This window comes from Pagrus pagrus (assembly GCF_965226575.1).
Source record: "Pagrus pagrus genome assembly, chromosome: 9".
Classification (NCBI taxonomy): domain Eukaryota; kingdom Metazoa; phylum Chordata; class Actinopteri; order Spariformes; family Sparidae; genus Pagrus; species Pagrus pagrus.
In genome coordinates, this window is record NC_140193.1 from 15982330 (window position 1) to 16002008 (window position 19679).

General features: G+C 42.1%; 1 protein-coding gene across 1 annotated transcript in view; it reads right to left on the bottom strand.

Moving 5' to 3' along the window:
- Positions 1–5166, bottom strand: part of kcnh7 (potassium voltage-gated channel subfamily H member 7) — a 47515-nt gene extending 42349 nt beyond the window's left edge. The window contains exons 1-2 of the mRNA XM_084361312.1: positions 5082–5166; positions 4440–4670 (exon numbers count right to left, since the gene is read on the bottom strand). Of these exons, the coding sequence (XP_084217438.1) occupies positions 4440–4670; positions 5082–5157 (307 nt within the window). The 5' untranslated portion in view covers positions 5158–5166. The remainder of the gene's footprint in view (positions 1–4439; positions 4671–5081) is intronic.
- Positions 5167–19679: the final 14513 nt, after the last annotated feature.

A 19679-nucleotide genomic window follows, 5' to 3' on the forward strand; every position in this document is an offset into this window, starting at 1 on the left:
CGATGTCTTACAGAAAATCAAGAGATAAGAAAGAGATCGATGTTCACATTAGCAGTGTTTTTTATTCATGTCTCAGCGCGAGTGCCGCTGCGCATTTGCTAAAATCGTATTTCAAAAGGAGAATCTACTTCTTATTTGAACCTATTCTGTTTAGATGTATCCAGGCTTCATATTAATCTGCATAAGCTGATCTACTTTAGCGAGAAACATGATGATTTTTTGTTTTAGTCTCCTTCCACCAGTGTGCTCACCACAACTGCAGCTTTTAAACAGTACAGCCCCAGACTACCGCCTGGTAGCGAGTCTTGTTTAATGAAATCTGACATGTTTCTCGTTTAGGGCTATTCTGCTTAAGCCAATACGCAACGTTACTGGGGCGTAGCCAATCGGGACTAGGGCATGTAGGCAGAGGCCATGCAAGCTAACCCTTTGTTTGGAGTCGCTTAGCCTTGTGGCAATATCTCGCCTCAGTGAGACCGCTGTAAGCTACACAGCCTGGCCTAATTTCATCTTCAATCAGTGTCTCCAGAGTCATCAGGGATAACTAGCAGCTCGGGCTCAAACCACATTTCATTTGTGTTTATCAATTCATGATATTTTGCTCCGTGATCTTTTATTTAGGTGCAGATGTTGGCGCATTTGAATGCAATGGTAAAAACTTGAAGTTGGCCTACTGTAACTGATTAAGAGAAAAACACAGATGGTATGGAGAGGAATATTAGATTACCACCTCCAGTACAAGAATCCTATGAGATAAAAATAGCCCCCGGATGAACATTCCTATCTGCAAAATAAGACCTGTATCGTTATTGTGTTCCATCTGCTCCTTCTCTCTACCAGTGAACTTGTTTTGCATTGTAATTGGTAGTAGAGCATCAATTATCTAATAAAAATGCAAATGTTCCTGCAATGGAGCTCGTATTAATGTCTCCTCTCTGAGATGGAAAGTCCCCCCATGTGCTTTTTAATTTGTTACATCTACTTGGACAAGCTGACTTTACTCTAACGGATGAAACCTGATGAGGAAAGCTCTGTATGTGTTTCACCTCATACTGCGAGACACCAAAGAGGGCTGAGCGCGCTAAAAAATGGATGTGCTCTTTTTGAGGGTATTCATCCAAGTGTCCTGCAGCACACCTTGTGCACTGTAGACACTCCGCATCCCCCCAGTCCCTCGCTCCCCCGCCACTAAAACCCCTCAGCGGGGGTACGCGGCCCTTCAGTCCCCTCGGCAGGGAGTCACCTATGAAACCCTGCACCCACGCATACCACATGTCCCAGATCATTCAGCACGGTTAGCTAAGCTGCCGCTGTTATGTAGCCATTATCCATTTAACTTCTCTCCACACGGTGTCAGCTTCCTTTTGTTAACGCTCATTCAGGTACAAAGTATTATTACACCCCGTGGAATAGGATAGCTTTACAAAGCCATCAAGGGAAAGCATTTACCTCATTGATTATGTATCATCGTTGGAGGAAGGGGCGCGTGTGTGGTATCTCCTCTCACAACCCGTCTTGGTTGCTCACATAGAGGAAAATGAAATGAAAAAAGGGCCCTTGTGCTAAAGGCCTTTGCTGTGCTCTCACGGCCCCCTTTTGTTCCACTACTTTTAATTTCGAAGCATACGCGTAAGCTGCTTAACTTTTTTGCCTTTTTTTAGCAAAAAGAGCAAAAGCTTTGTTGCTCCTGATGTCACATGGCTTCCTTCACAAAATCCTGACCTTACTTTTTAAAGATTTCCCACAGCAGTTATTGACGGTGGGGGAAAAACAAATTACTCTATGTCACATTGCAATCCCTCTAAACAATGGCATTTAAGGCATGTCCGCAGAGCCTCATTCAACGAGTGCAAATCAGGGTGACATCTGGTAACATATCTGAGCTAATGCTAGTTTATTTTATGTTCGTTTTGAACATGCTGCGTGCTGCGCGAAGTACAGTAGGTGCGCAGAAAACAGAGCGGTTTTAATACGACGGATTAACTGATCTGCATGAGGACTGATAACTTGAAACACAGTTAGGAGAGGAGATGTTGAACACATCCTCTTTCCACCCATCAGCTTCAATTTGAGGAGCGGGTTGAATCAATAAGGCCATCGCTCTCAAGGATGCCATGAATCTTTCATTCCCCTATAGCAGTGGGAGCGTGTGGATTGTGTCCTCCATACCAGTGTAATGCATTTACTCTGTAAGCCGCTCATTCCCAGTCACTGCACTGTCAGCCCCTGACATCTTTATTCATGAGCACACATGCTCACTGTAAATTCCTCTGAGGAGTATTAAGAGTTGTGTCTTGAAGCCGTGATGCACACCGGGGAGGATTGTGAAGAGACAGAGAGCAGCGATTATGTCGGAAGGTTTTCCGCGGCTCTCATCCGCCACGCTTTAAACATTACACGGCCACATGACGTTTCGACAGAGCGCGGCACATGCGTGTCAGACGGGGGAAGGATTGGAAAACTAAATGAAGTTAAGATCCCGCTTGTCAAAAGGCAAGCTGTTCGTGCTCTCTCACAAACAGGCCCTGGAGTGTTTTGTGTAATTGTCTTGCAGGTTTCTGTAACAATCTATTTTAAAAGTGCAGCAGCTGGCTCTTGGCTTCTTCTTGATTAGCAAATAAACAAAACGAAAAAAATAAAAACGTCTCGGCTGATGGCTGCTGATGGTAGATTAAACATGTATCCATGGCCTAGAAACTAATCAAACTCACAATTAAAAATTAAAGCCCTGGCTCCTTATGATTAAATAAAACATTATGTCTCTTTTTTCAAGCTCAGTCTCCTCACATGTTGCTGTTTGTAGTCTTTGAGTAAAGACTCGGAGTAGCAACAATATCGCACGCAACAATTTTCGCCACTTAAATTAAAATAAAATTCCTGTACTTGTTGTGCCGCTCTGTAAGAGGAGCACTTTTGGATTGACTCTGTGCAGCTATGTCACGCTGACCATGAAAAGCTCATATGAGAGCATGGCAGGAGGTGGTCAATCTGGGGATTTATGCCACTGAGCGGCAACATCGTATTAATTCTCTCTGACTCAGGATTGCTGTCTCTGCAGTGCACCATTCATACCAGGACTAGGATTGGTGAAAAATGAATGACAAACACCAGTCTAGCATTAAAAAGGGGAGCGTTTTTATGCAAAGCTGGCAAAGCCGGAGCCTATCACATGCACAGCAATTGTACAGATTAGCGGATTGATCCTCCATCTAGTAAAGCGGCTGTACACCTTTGCTGCAAACATGGCTTTGTAAATCATGGTTCTTTAAATACACAGTGAGTGTATTTCATTTGGAAAGTGTACAGCCAGAGTCAGAACACATACTGAACTTCACAGGACAGCAGATACAACTTTCTCACGTTATATTTTGATACATCTGCTACAGCCACAGTTCACCCTTTTCTATTTCTGTGTTAAATCCAAAACCAAGAGGTGCACACCAGACCTTTTGTTGAATGTCACCCAGCCGCATGATGCTATGAATCAAGGCAGGCGCCAAAAGGATTCTGCTGCTGTGTCTCAGTACTTTGTCACACTGGGCTTTATGACTGTTAAGTCTGACGCGCTGCCTATTAGAGGTGCAGTATGTGAGAATTGGCTACCTTGAATAATTTCATACCCCCCTAAAACACGTGCAGTGTATTACAAGAGTAACTGCTAAGTGCTGCTAACTGTATTCTTCTCATACATCCACGACTGTAGCTACTGTTAGCTTGTTAGCTCAGTTAGCCGTGCAGCTGGCTGGACTACCAGGGGAGTGTTGGTGTTTGCACTGCTTGCACAGAAGCTATGGACTGGTGGGAGAAAGGGGTTTTCAGGCTTGCGGCTAGCTGGTTAGCATGCTAACTTCAGTAGATATCTCTCCAGCACAATACACAAACAACTGTTATTTGTTATTATATTATTATAATTGTTATAAACACATTGTGTTGATGATTTTAGTTAACTGTAGATGATATTATTATATTATTATATATTATTATATGTATAATACTGCACCTTTAAACCTCCTCTGTAATGCATACAACCAAACATAATAACACTAATTCTATATCATTTTCACACCACATCACATGCCACTTTCTAATGCTGATTATTATACGAAGCAACATGTTTTTTATTAGAATTATTGTTTTCATGGTTTTGGACTATCCTAACTAGCTTCCTGATGCACAAGGAGGAGGTATCCTCCTGTATCTGTACATGAATACCTCTGGTACAAACTTGCACACAGGAGTTATTTCAGAGCTGACTGTTTTCCTCAGCCAGGAGTAAATCTGAAGCACATCCTGCAACTGACTCTCGCTGGTTAGTATTAGGACATAGTGAGGAGCTGCAGTAGGCGCTTTCCTCAGGTGCACCTGGAAAACAAAACCCTCTCTGGGCTTACGGGCACGCTGTGACAGCCACACTTTCTGGTGCCAGGACACCCACTCACCATCCTTCCGGTAGTAGGTGATCTCCACCTTGCGCTCCTCTGACCCAAGCACCGCCTGGGACACCTGGCTGATGGCCTCCTTGTCGGTGAGGTCACCGTGGAGGAAGTCGCAGGTGACCGGCTTCTGCATGATGTCCGGTCTTGAGAAGCCAGTCATCTCGCAGAAGCCGTCGTTGCAGTAGATGATGGCACAGTTCTCCACCCTGGCATTGGCTATCACAAATTTCCGGTCTGTGTGAAAAGAAAAAGTATGAATTTGTGTGTTTATATGTTTGTATGTATGCATGTATGATGTGTGACCTCATGGGGTCAGCTCACAAATAAAACCAATCAGAGATCAACTTAAGTATAGACACATACGCAGCCTGCTGTTTAAGATTCATTTTGTAGATTCTTATTTTCTCAGGTGAGAATCTGCTAATGATGCACACTGAATCCAGTTCCTGCACTAAACCTCATATAAAAAAAAAATAACTCAATTAACTCAATTAAGTCTTTTGCTTGCCTGCCAAAGAAAGAAAGTCATCCTAAAAAGATGTGTTTTCCCAATCAAAGGGAAACACTTTATCACAGGACTTCATATGCATCTGCCCAAAAACACTGTGTTCTCTCTCTGCGAGCAGCGTAAAGAAAGATACTCACTCTGACCCTCGAATTTCCGAATAATCAATCCAAGGAATGTGTTTTGTGGCGCAACGTGACCTCTTCTCACAGGCATGTTGATACACTGAATATCCCCGCGATCCTTCAGCAGAAGCGCCTTTACAAGTAAATCCCGAAGTTACAGATGTTGGCTCGTCGTGCTGCTTCCTCTACCACAGACCATAGCCACGCAGACGAGCGCTCTCTTCCCCCACTTTAAATGACCTTCCCACTTCAGCCGAGGAGTACTTTAGCCCGTTTGTATGCCCGAGCGTGTGAATGCCTCCTCGCCGAAACGCACGGAATCGGGGAGGATCGCTGGAGTTACATGCAGTTCGCAAAGCATTTCGCGTCGAGGATGGGTGCGAGCCTGACGTCCTCTGTGGTGCTGCGTTTGGGCGCATGCAGCGGACAGTCGGTGGTTGATGTGCCAAAGGGAGTGACGTTGCTCCCAGGGGGCTTAGTTCCCTCCACCTCGGGTAAGGATAAGTCCCATCCTTGTGCACCGACACTGAGTATTATCGGGATATGCGCTCATTTGGAATTTCATGCCAGCGTACAATATGCTGCAAAAACCCCCAAACACATCACAGAAGCCTGTACTTTCACTGACTAGTGCGAGTACAGCGACTTACAAGACATTAAAGTGCTGTTTATAACCTCTCCATGTCATGTCTGCACGCGTTGTTAAAAGCCTGCAATGTACCAGCAGCCTACCAGTCATGTTACTATTTGTTTTTACTGGAAAGTGTGCTGTAATTTTTATTTTAGCTCCACTTTTCCACATTACTGCTTTGAGATCTGTATAGTTGTGTGGTTTGTAGTCCTAAAACCCAGAAATCAGCTCGCATTTTTTGCACATCCTGTTCCTTTGTCTCCAAGTCGATGTTGTTTTAAGGGGTTTTCGGTTAAATGCCTGAAATAAAGTCTGTGGTGACCACAGGCTTAAGATATTTACACATTTTGTTCTGTGACAGGAAAAACATCATTAAATAATCACTTATAGTTGACTACTATACTGTATAACTGAAAAGTATGCTTTAATTTTTAGTTTAGTTGTACTTTTCCATATTACTGCTTTGAGATCTATAGAGCTGTGTAGTTTGTAGTCTTAAAACCTGGAAATCAGGTCGTTTTTAATGGGTTTAAGGTTAAATGTCTGAAATAAAGTCAAATACATCCTTAAATGGCCCACACATTTAATTATAAAGCATTTATGTGTCTTAAAAACAAATTATTTTCAACAATTCCCATTGTCATTTTGTCGATGGAACCAGGGCGATGCTAACTTCCGGGTTAGCCTACAAGAATACGTCATCGCTACACCGCTCTATATGTGTCAAGTACACTGATGAATGTATTCATTCTTCAGCCTCTTTGTCCGCTCAACTATGAGTGAATGAGTTACAACATTGCTCATAATTGTCATATCTCATTACAAAAATCACACAGTGAAAAATAAACAGCGGACGGTTGGACAATTACCAGTTGGACAATCGTGTGGTGTAGCGATGACTTATTTTTGTACGCTAACCCGGAAGTTAGCATCGCCCTGGTTCCCTCGCCGTAAAGTCGGATTTTTTAATTGGATTTTTGAATATCGACTGCGGCAAAAACAAGTTTATGATACTTACACGTTTTCTTCACCAAGATCATCTCCACAGATGAACACCACTTTAGTGACTTTTGAAGCGTAAATTAATTCTCAAGAAGTAAAAAGCTAATATTAGCCTATAAATAGACTACACTGCGGTTGCATGAAATAAACGTCACCACCACTAAGTGTCTTACTGCACAATTACTACACATACTAAATCAGTCTACAAGTTGTAAAGTCAAAGAATAGTTAGTAACTAAAGTCAGTCTGACTAATGAGTAGATGAGTCCACGTGTTCGGTGTGATGACGTTTAATGTCCGTGACAACTTCTGTAGTCTCACTTAGCCACTTGTTAGCAACCGTCATTTTTAAGACACGTAAGCTTTTTATAATTAAATTGTGGGACATTTAATGATGTATTTTATGTTGTTGAACAAAATGTGTAAATATATTCAGTCTTAGGTAACCACAGACCTTATTTCTGGCATTTAACCAAAACCAATTAAAAAAACTCAGACTTCGAGACGAGGGGACCGGATGTGCAACAATGCTAACTGATTTCTGGGTTTTATGACCACAGACTGCACCCCTCTATTAAAGTTAGCCGGGCGCTATACCGGAAGTCCGCTTGCTCGGTAAGTCTTGCGGAAATCTCTTGTGCTTCATGCGCAACTGAGCAGCTTTCATAGGAATGAGAGGGGCTCCTCTTCTAAAGCTATATCTAGGTTTTAATGTAACATCCTTGGTTTCAAGTCCTTGAAAATTTTAATTTTTACCAAAAAATATGAATACAATACATATTAATATATGAATACACCTTATATAAAGGCATTACCACCAATGGCAACAGTGTGATTTAATTCCAGTGGTGGCTCTGGGCCCCTTTCTGAGTATTTATGAAAAGCATTTCTGAGAACAAGCTACACCAGTTCTACACAGATTTAGAAAAAAACACTAAAAAACACTTTTCCTGCTTACTTCACCATAAACAGTCTTTTCTCAGGACAGTGTGGGCGTTCACAGACTGAATTGATTGACATCTCCCAGGCGCTCCTGTTAGTTTTGTTACACCTGTCAGGGCGGCACACAAATTATAAAATATCACCTTAGCAATTCTTAATACATGCACTTTGATGACCTCATATTGTTGATGACCCAGCTTTAACCCAGGCAGCAGTCTATTCTCACCTGATGCACCAGATGGTTTGTTTCACATAATGGTTTGTCATACAAAACCATCTGGAAAGAAGCCGCTAGAAAGCTGGCGCTTACAGGACTCACTTGGCAGGTGACTGGATGAACCATTTGCTTATCATGGGCTAGCTAACATCAGGAGAGCACTACCACCAGCTGAGCCAGGTGATGCTGAAATCAGTCAAGAGGAGAGCAAAAAAAATCCCATCTTTTCCATTGAGAAGAGCCTAAAGCGACTTTCATTGCTGTTCTTTCAATGAAATAAACTCTCCACTTCTGAAATATCTAATGCTTTAGCGGCTACGCTAACCTCTTGAGTGGCCGCCATAGTCGTTTTCAAAAATTTGCTTCTCTCGCCGGTTGTCACATCTAAAATATGCCCGTAGCTGCTGTCTCTAGCTGCCATAAACGCATAGTTTGAAGCTTGGCAAGATGGATTCACAGATCTAGCTGCCTCGCAAAGGTAAGGTCCATGCAGCCAAAATAAATGAGAACACTTGTTAAGGTGTGCTGGGCCTCTAAGAGCCAGCTCGGGCGTTTGACTGCCAAGAACAACTTAAGGTTGCTGTCCGTGGTGCTGAAGAGGATGATGAATTCAGGTGATGATTTAAGTCCCGATTAGATTTGTATTTGGCACACGTGGGCTGTAATCTTTCAGAGCAAATCCTCTTTTTCCAGATCTGCGTGGAGACTAAAACAGGTGTTGACAACCGGATGAAACTCATTTGTGTTCAGGTCATCTTGCATTTGTTCTGCTGTGTGTGGTTGATGTGTTCACTCACACTACATGTCAGCGGAGAGGGCTCTGGCTTGTTGTCAATGTAGCTGTCCAATCCCTGTGAAGGACATGAATATGAAATCAAATACTAATCGAAGTTTTAACCCTTGTGAGCCAGTATTCACTGTCGTTTTTTATTTTTTTTGTACTGGATTGGTCCACCAACTCCTTAGATAAATATACACGGCATCTTTTATTGGCTTGGCTTGTTTGCCCAGAGTAAGCGCTTGTTTACTTAAGTCTCCAATTGTAGTGCTAAACGGGGACATCGATTCAGTTTGCTGAGCTTGTGTGCTGGAATCAACTGCCTGCCGTTTATACGGTGGATTGATGAGCGTTGTAGGGACCGAACCATTAGGCCTGGTGATCTAAAACAATCATCTGATAGCTTTTGAAAGCCGCAGACTAGGCTGCTGATTCTCGACGACGTACTGTAAGCATGACTAGCAACACTTTAAAGCGACATGTAATAATTTGATTCGGGCTAGAAAAATCAATAAACAGTTGTTCAGCATCATCTCATCATACTTTAGCTTTTACAGGCACAGTGTAGCCAATTTGTGGCTGTTATTTCTACACGTCCCATATAAGGACTTATATAAGTCGAGTCCTAGTCAATTGTATAGTATTGAATTATATAGTCCAATATCACAAATCACAAACATGCCTCAAGGGGCTTTACAATATGCACAGTATAATGCACACTATATTCCTATAGACCCTTGCAAAGTAACAAAATATATTTACACTAACCCAGAATACATGAGAGGTAATATTTGATATATTTAAGCATTTCCTGAGAACAGTTTTTACAACATACTATCTGTGTACTATATGTACTAGTTTCCTTTCTTGAGCATATTTCTCATTTGTGGCACATTCATTCGTGAAATGAGCTGCTTACTGTATGTTGGGAAGCTTTTATCTTTATCTTTGGGATCCCACACGTTGCTGCACGTTTCCACATAACTTTCCTGAAAAGTCAGCACGTGGATAGTTTGACTGAGGCGCTGTCCATGGTCCTGCAGTTTCAGCGCAACTCTCCTCGTCCCCATCCTTTGGGAGCTGGTGAAAAGTGGGCATATTTCACTGACGTGCAATAGCCTGCTTGCAGCCACACAAACATTCTCTCCAAAGGATTCATTTCGCTGTTATTCAATGGATTTTCATGAATGGGTACATGTAAATTGCAGGTCAGCTAATCTGTGAAGACTATGGCAAACAGCCAGGTGGTGAAAAAACAGAAATGTATGCGTGACACAAAAAACTCACTTACAGTCTTGAAACATCTGTCCCAGTGTTTCAGCTTGAGCTCATCGTCCATCTGGCCAATTGAGCCTGAAAGAACACATTGAATTATTGCATAAAAACAAACGTGATCACATCCAGTCTATTTAGTTTTAATCTAACTGGCAGACCATATAATCACGTTTTTATGAAAAAGGCGCTACTGTTCTTGTACCTTGGGTGGTGTGATTATTTTGTTGTCTTATACTTTTTCTTAATTTCTTTTGGCTTACGTTCAGAAGATTTGGCAAGCACATTTGTCAGTGCCTGTGCTCTTGTTTTGCATGGCTCTTGGAAAAAAGTTAACTTTAAAAGTAAGCTTGGGTAGCAATATTTGTGACAAGAACCATACAAAATAATCTTGCCGTGTTTTTTCCTCCTGTATCCAGGAACACGGAGCTCCCCAGGCCTCAGCACTTGGTTGGCTGTATTTTATTAAATCAGTGTTGCATTAAGCCGATCTGCAGCTCGTGTCCATTACTCACAACACAGCTACAGATGAACCTTTCAGAGGTCGGACATTACTCAAAAACAATTAAATTAGAAAGTCATGACTTGTGTTCTTTCTGTTTGTTTAGCTTAGCATTTTAGGACAAACAGCTGATTGATTCTCTGTATTAGGACTCGGAGTAAGACCAATTACTTGCAGTATAATGACCAGTGTGAGAAATATCGTTGTTGAATGCACCTCACTTCTAGAAACATACATGATTAATACTGGCAGATACGCTGACTGGTAAAAAAAGCAAAGGGTAGCAATGGGTGGGTGAGGGGTTACACACTTAACGAGAGCCGCACACATGGGAAGCAATATCCCATGGAGGGCTGTGTGCCCTTGGGTGAAGACATACTGTAGTGCTCTTTCATCTCACAATGCATCTGCACCATACACGTGAATTACACTTGAAATGAAGATATCTTGTTCTTCCTGCCCTATTTTTCCATCTTTGATAGCTTCTGTAGTGGAGAGAAAAACAGCAAAGGTTTACTCAGAGAGAACAATTAGCCCATAATTATATAGCTTAAGTGAGCTATTAAAGAATTTACTTTATATGCTGAATTTTAAGTGGTTTGTTAGAAGTACTAAATACTGTATGGTGAAATGTTTCGAGGCAGAGTTAAATACAATATCTGAACTGTATATGACAATCCAATTCACAGTAAAGCGGATAGAAGTTGGGATCAGCAATGAACTGACAGCACTCCACTCAACTACGTGGATTGAAATTAAGTGAGTGAAACCTCAAAGGTGTCCCACGCCAGTCTTGTTATGCTGATGTTAAGAGAGCATTTACTGTGATGGCGTGGTACCTGATCTTTTATCTTCAAATCAAACAAGATGCACAAAAATGCATTAAATCTCCCATCAATTACAGGTAGTGGTGTCTGTGACTGAGGAAGACGGTGACATTCATCTCTCTATGGCTTCGGGACTAGAAACTAGTCGGACAGGTTACAACAGTTTGAGCTTTGAGATATTCCTAAAGCTCTTAAGTGAAGAAGGAGCACCCAGATACAAACCTTGATGCTAGAAAACATCTATCTATTCAGCAAGAGGTGAACCTGCTACAGCAGATTGTATCACAGCCGACCTCGACTATGTAGGAAACATTATTCGTGCATCAACCTTGTGTCATATTACATTTACATTACATAACATTACATCACGCTATTAAGAAGTGAGCCATGTTTGAATATACTGTATATCATAGGATATCTTTTTTTTTTTTTTTTTTACACTTAAATGTACAGCTTCAAAGGATTGCCTTGGCTTTCTGGATACTGTATGGCTGTTTTTCGAAGATCACGTCGCCATTCATTCATTTGGTCATTCATTCATTCATTCCACATAATCTCTGAGAATTTAGAGCAATTTGAAAAACAGCTGCAGCCACAGCAGCATCCACTGTCCAGAGCATAATCCAGGTCTCACGGCAGTATAGCGCTCTCTCCATCTCTCTCTCTTTTTTTTCTCTCCCTCACCCCTTCTACTCTCCCTTCTACTGTGGCCCATGCACATACACCCATGGAGCACAGTCGCAGGGCTTACTCATTGTCCATATAAACCATTACGGCCCTGTCTCAGAGAATAATCCACTAGTGCAAAACACTAGAGTGCTATTGCTGCTTTGATGCTGTGCCCTACCCCATATGCCACTGCACACATTCTCCACCATCTGCCGTCAATGGGAAAACATAGATATATATATAGATAAAAGGACCACCCTGCACGTTTGGCTTGGTATGGGACTTCATAATAATGAATGAATAATATTCATTCAGAGGTAATTTCTTTTTCCCAAAGACATAGGGTGAAAATGTGCTTTGAGAAAAGGTTTTTTAAAAGAAAACATATAAAACGTTAAATTAAGGCATCAACTGCTATTTTCTCCCAGTTCACTGGGGCGCAAAAATTGTTGAAACCACCTTGTATCATGCATGTTCACTTTGATTTGCAGGGTCAGAAATACTGCAGCATCTGTCCCCTGTGTCACCACTGTGAGGAAGCTAGTGCTCGGTGCCGTGTCAGTGCAGCTGCAGTCTCTGGGCACATGCACCATATGTTGCCACCCACAAATATGCTACAAAGTCATCTGACAGTGAAGCGCCGCGTGTGTGAGTTACTTTGCCATTTGCCTTTCTCCAGGCTGTGACTGCTGATTCATCACAAAGCCAGGCATCTTCTGTAGGTCAGCCATCCATTGTTGTTTATCGGACTGGCAGTAGAAGGAGAATTAGTCCTGATACATAAAGCTTACACAAATCCTGCAGGAAAGAAAATTGTATTTACAGATTACATACACTTAGGGGTTGAAGCATCAAGAGGAGAGAGATATAAGAAATACGAGTTCCAGTTAAGGATAATTTCTTGCAGATTACTTGAACAAAAGATAATTAGGTTCAGAAAAGATATAACCATCAATCACCTTAATTCACCACTGACACTTTGAAATAATTGGCAGTGCATGTAAAACAACTTGAAGCGACATTAAAACCTTCCTCCTAATGGCATAGGAGTTTGTCACTAGGGTCATAAGCAGCATCCCTTTTTCTCCAGTAGAAATGGCTACAGCTTAACATCATTATAGATCATTTATTCAGCAGCGTTGTAATGCTAGATGACATGCAAAGGGCAACACCACTGGACCTTTTCCCAGTAACAGTTTACCTTTATGGATAATTAAATGTCGCCAATTAAAATCTGACGCTGGCTAAAAGAACGTCATTCCGAATGACTTTGATTACCCTCTGATCCAACTGCAGATTAATCATTTAGGAGGACATAAACAGCAACTGTTTTATGTCTTCCAGCTACTGGTGCTACAAGAGCAGCAAGAAACAGAAACAAATCTGCAACAGTGAAACTTGAAGAGTCTAAAGCCATTAATATTTCAGAAAAGCTAACTCATTAGCTGCATTAATACATATTAATAGTTTTTGTGTTGACAGCAATTGTCTGCTGATGGTAAGTATAAAGAGCATGGAGATGTCTCTACTACTCAAGACCTTCTCTCTTTGTTTTCTGCCATGTGTAGATTAAATGTGGATGGAAAAATGAGACTGTGGTCAGAAAATGACAGCTCTCACATCCCCAATCCATCCATTCATCCATTTTCTTCCACTTATCTGGGTTGCGATGGCAGCAGGCAAAGCAATGTAGTCCAGTTGTCACTCTCTCCTTTAACGTTTTCCAGCTCTAGCTGGAGGCCCTGAGGTGTTTCCAGGCCAGATACATTATACTGTATAATCCCTCCACTATGTTCTGGACCCGAGGTCTTCTACCAGTTGGACGTCCCTGGGAAACCTCCAAGAAGAGGTGCCCAGGAGGAATCCTGCCAGATGAAACCACCTTAATTGGCTCCTTTACAACATGAAGGTGCAGTGGCTCTACTTTGAGCTCCCTCTAGATGTCTGAACCCTTTACCTTGCCTTCTAGCTCAATGCTCTCTTCACCTCAACGATCTGGTACACCACCTGCATTATTGCTGATGCCGCACCAATCCTCCTGTTGATTTCGTTTTCCCTCACTCGTGAACAAGACCCCGAGATACTTGAATTCTTACTCTCAACTGAGAGGGAACAAACCACTGTTTTCTGGCAGAGAGCCATGGCCTCAGATTTGGAGGTGCTGATTCTCTTCCCAACCGCTTCCCAACTTCCAGTGCGTACTCAAGGTCATAGTCCGATGAATCCAGCAAAACCATCATCTGCAAAAAGCAGAGAAGGGAGTCTGAGGTCCCCAAACCAGACACCCTTCTCTCCCCAAGATGTCCCTTGAGGTCCTGTCCTGTCCTAACCCTAACACACCTTTTACGTTGGTTATAGAGGGACCAGAATGGCTCATAGCAACAATCCTGGTACGCCATACTCCCGCACGGCTGTACGCCTTCTCAGAGTCAGAGTTGAAACATGGCCCCCTCCATATAGGATGTGTTGGTTGCACGGAGTTACTCAAAGTGCTCTTTCCACAGCTCGACCAGACTCCCTGCCCAGGTCAGCAAACGTCCTTTCTGACACAACACAGCCTGAGCCAAGCCCTGCCTTCAGGTGATGACTCTTCTTATGGTTTGACAGAACTTCCTTTAGGTCAACTGAAAGTCCTTCTCTACGGCCTTGCTTAACTTATGCCACACCCTGGTTTTTGCTTTGGTGACCACCAAAGCTGCAGCCCTTCTAGCCTTCGGGTACCTGTCTGCTGCTTCAGGGGAACACTGGGCCAACCAAGCCTGAAAGGTCTATCTTTCAGCTTGTCAGCCTCCCCTACTGGTAACAGCCACTTCCACAATGGTGGCTTTGCACATAGACACACTCAGATTCAATGTCTTGATCTCCCACCAGGATGAATTATTAGTTCTTCCTCGCAGAAAGGGTCCACCTCTGGATATGACCAGTTCACCCTCACTGCATGTTTGGTTTTACCAGGTCTGCCAAACTCTGCTCCTGTCTTTTTATGCAAGCATCCAAAACATACGACCGCTGATCCAATAAAGTGACCACCAAGTCGATCATTTATCTCTGGCTCTATCTATCTATCCCTAAGGTGTGCCAAGTAATCTTATGAACCCCCTTACGCCTGAACATGGCGTTTGTTATACCCATTCCACTCCAGTTTTCTCCATCATTGGCCATGTACATGTTGAAGTCCCAAGGAGAACTATAGAGTCTCTTGGCAGTATTCTGTCCAGGACACCACTGCACTGCTATTCAGTGCATAAACAAAAAATACAGCACATATAGTAAGAGCTTTATTCTCAGCAACTTGCGCTCTTCAATACAGTGGGACTGAGCCAGGTTATTGTGAGTATCCTCACACCCACCCCCCGCGCCTCTCACCCAGGGCAACTCTGTAAATGGAGAGCCCATCTCCAGGAGTGTGGGTCCAAACCCAGTACCAGAGGTGAGCCCAACTATATGTACTTAATACTGCCCCACCTTCACACCAGATATGGTTTCTTCCCCGCCAGACAGGTGATGTTCCATGTCCCTAGAACCAGTCCACTTATGTCCCCACCTTTGCTTGACACCCAGCTTGCGATGCATCGAAACCTAATGCCTGTCCCTGCAGGTGGTGGACCCACAGGGGCAACTTCATGTAGTTCTTTTGGGCTGTGCCTGGTTTAGCCCCATGGGTCGAGGCCATCCTCCTAAAACAAATGTCATCAAGATGTGGAAAATCTGCAGCTGTTGACATCCCCTTGGCAAGTTTCAGAAGGAGCTGTTCATTACCACTGTTATCAAAGTGCTGGCGGGGCTCAATGGAATGATTACCTCATTTCAGTTATCCCCTCTGTGATCAGGGGTTACCATGGAAACTGATGTGCCCCAGTAGATGTGCCTCTGCCCTTCTCCCCCTGGCAATGTGGTCTACTTGTCATACAATTGTTTTACGGTGGTATTGTTCTAATTAATGTTTTCCTCATAGCTGAACCCTGCGTGTGAATTAAGAGAACTGTATTATATAAAATACACTAGGCTCTGACTTATATTATAAGCAACAGGTTCAGCTGGCTCACCCAAAAAATGTATAAACATGATTGACAGAGCATTAGATCCGTTCACTTTATCAAAATGTCACCCTTCACGTCACTGTGTACTTGATAACATTGGTTTGAGGGTGTGTATAATGTTTAGACTGTAGGCAGAGAACAGCCCCATCTCTTCCTGCTCTTGGCAAACAGCACATTAGGGACTCTCGATATGAGTAGTCTGACACCACAGCTCTGTTTTCTCTGGAGGCCAGCCAATAAAAAAAGCCCTTCTCCACATCCAAACTAACCAACACAGATGTCGTCATGCATCTAACAGACAGCCTACACGCCTTGCCTCAACCATCGGAGAGATTTTCTTCTCATATTTAAGCCAGAAGTACGAAAAAAAATTTATATAAAAATTTTATTTCTTAAGTTGAGGTCCGTAGTCCATAAAATTCATTAGGACAGACAGCTACATCTGTATTTCCTCATGTGCAGCCACCACACTAGCAAATGTTTGTTTTTCATGCAATTGTCATGAATCACTGGAAAAAATGACTGAAAAGGGGGCATGAGGCTTTGAGTCTTGCTTATTAGCTTTTTCCTCAAAGGAGAAATATAGCAATACAGCCTGTCTAAGCATTTTTTAATTAATATTCCCTTGTGCTATAGTGTACTTCCCTCTGATCTTCACGGTCATCCACTGTGTTATCAGTGATGTAGATGCAATTACTGTATCAGTACATTTTGATGTTCAAGGAAAGATGAGGAAGCACTGAGGGGTGAACTGAATATTAATGTCAAGAAAGGACCATGTCACTCCCAGCCTTCACTATTTCCAATCAATAAATTGTATGTTATCAATGTCGATGCTACTTCGAAATGCGGCAGCCACCCATAACACCGATGGAGACTAAGTACACCCCGTAATGGCAACAGCACTCCCCAATGGCAATGGCTTCTCCCAGCAGGACAATGTGCACTGCCACACTACAGAAACTACACAGGAATGGCCAGAAGGACGTGACAAAGAGCTTAACCCTCGACCTGGCCTCCGAATTCCCCAGATCCAAATCCAGTCAAGCATATGTGGGTCCTATCAGAACAAGTCCTATTCATAGAGGCCCCTTCTTGCCAAATACAAGATTCAAAGGATTCACCATCAATGCCCAGGTGCCAGGCACCACAAGACACCCCAGAGGTCCTCTGTCCATGCCATGACAGGTTAGAGCCAAGTCAGATCCACTGTGGGGCTTTTGTGGATGCCATCAGGCAGTGCCGTGGCTATGAGGGGGTATAGTTGGTTTGCAAATGTGTTTTGGTAGGTGGCGTGTCTCAAAGTGGGATTCACATGAATGCCAAGACCAAAGTTTTCCCAGCTGAACACCGCATTGTTACGAGATGATCAGTAGTATTAAAAGTACTTCATTAATGACGGTGACTTCTCCCCGTATTTTTTAAATGACTCTGTTTTATTTATGTATTTTACCCAAGATTCCCAAGTTCCTGTTGTTATTGCTGCTGTGTATGTATGTGTGTAGGGGGAGAGGGGATGTGATGGGAGGTATTGCTGTTATTGTTCTCATTGTTCGAAGCACTTTGTGTTACTTTGCTGTCAGAAAAGTGCTATACACAATAAATATAATAAAGTTTGTTTGTTTGATTGATCGATTGATTGATTGAAAACCTGAACATTATAAGCTTCACAAAGGAACAAATCACTGCTTGTGAATTGTAATACATACCCATTTTCCTGTCCACTCTGTATTGCAAGAAATTGTGTTTCAAGATGTGTGCAGTAGCATCTCAGTGGCAGAAATGAAATGAAAAACTTGGTCTTACATGAGGAGGGGTAAGTGTCTATATCTGCAGATATCCCTACTGGGTCCTGGTTATTTCGGTACCATTTTCATTTGGGGGCATGGGAAATATCTACAACAAACAGCTACACAAATAGTTTTTCTGCAGCTGTATATTTCTTGGGGTTAGCTCAAATACAAGACAATTTCTTTCAAATTTGACAGATTTATTGTGATAAATATCCTATTTTGTTCATATTACCAGCTACATTTCACTGAAACATTAAATGTAACTTTAAAGTGATCTAGCTGCTGGAGTGAATCTCTAATACCTTGTGGTGGTGACAGGAACATTACTATTGAAGATACTATTAAACTAAATGTAGCGTTGATAGCGAGTTACACTATACTGTGTACATTCCTGCAAACACAGTATGCAGTAATAAATGGGTGTATGCTGACATCATGTGGTTGCAACAACAAGTTGCATGTAAGGTTTTATGCTGTGACGTCTCTTATCTGTATCCTGGCAAGTCTGAAACCCCCACAACACATGACACAAGCATGTGATCCATGCATAAGCTGGATGACTACACATCGTCTGTGTAGTAAACACCATGCTCTAGTAAACAATGACATAATGAAACACCAAGCCTTTATACATCTCAAACAGTGGCACTTAGCTGGTGCAGCACTGGATTGCATTCTGTAATAAGTAGATGGATAATTTGTATCAATGATACTCACAGTCAGGCTCCAGTCTTGGGCAGCACAGTGGCACAGAGGTCAGCACTGCTGCCTCACAGCAACAACAGTCCTGTGTATGATGCCCATCTGAGTTTGCATGTCCGTGCTTGTGGGGGTTTTCTCCAGGTGCCCCACTTTCCCCCACTGTCAAACCATGTATTTAAGGTCAATTCCTTGGTCAGTGACCATACGTTGGCTGCCCACTGCTCCTCAGGGGTGGGTTAAATGGGCTAATGCAAAGTGTCACTACATTTTACATTAAATGACCGTATGTGATAAGTTAAGATTCTTCTTCTACTACATTTATGTAGTTACTGTATGAATAATTACTGAACTCAATAGTATGACTCTAAATATGAAATTTAAAATCCCCAAATCTTGGGGCAAAAAGAGTTTTTTGCATGGTCAGCATATTGACAGTAGCAATGAAAAGCAAACAGGGGCATACAGTGTGTCAGTTTGATCGCTTGCATTAGATATTTTTCTGTCTAAATATATCTGTAGTAAGTATATCAGTGTTACAACAAAAAGTTACATTCAAAAAGCTCTACATTCAATGGCACCATGGCTGATAAGGAGCTTGTGGAAAAAAGAAAAAATAATTTTTTGTTGTAATAAATAAGACAATCCATGGCCTACTTAGATTCTGGCTACAGCCTCTAGGGCTTTTTAAAATTGTGAAAAAAGATTAAAATTAAATTTTTTTCCCCAAACTTCGTTTGACTTACTGTGCATCAGCTCTGCTATCACTCGTCTTGACCGTGAACAGGGCTGCTATCATCCCAACTTGCAATTCTGCTCCAAACTTCTCATAAAACTTAGTAGAGTACACTCCAGAAAACATTTACATGCATACACTACACAAAAAAATGTTCTCTTTCCAAAGTTTAAAGGTGCACTATGTAGTTTTGGGGAAGAAAATGTAATCAGATGAGAAAGATCTTCACTGACTGATTTTTTTTATGCCTAAACAAACAAATTATAAACAAATTAACAAACTCTCTTTGTTTTCATGACTGAATAAACTGAATAAACAAACTGACCTTAAAGGACAACGCAATTTCACACCGTTTTACTTTGTTTAAAGCACACCTGGTTTATTCAGTTATGGAAAGAATAAATATTTCTGAGTTTGTATTATTACTTAATTAAAGTGATTACGAGGAAGTTTTAGTTTTTGTTAATTATAACGGGCCCTTTTGACAAAAGCGATATGACAGCAG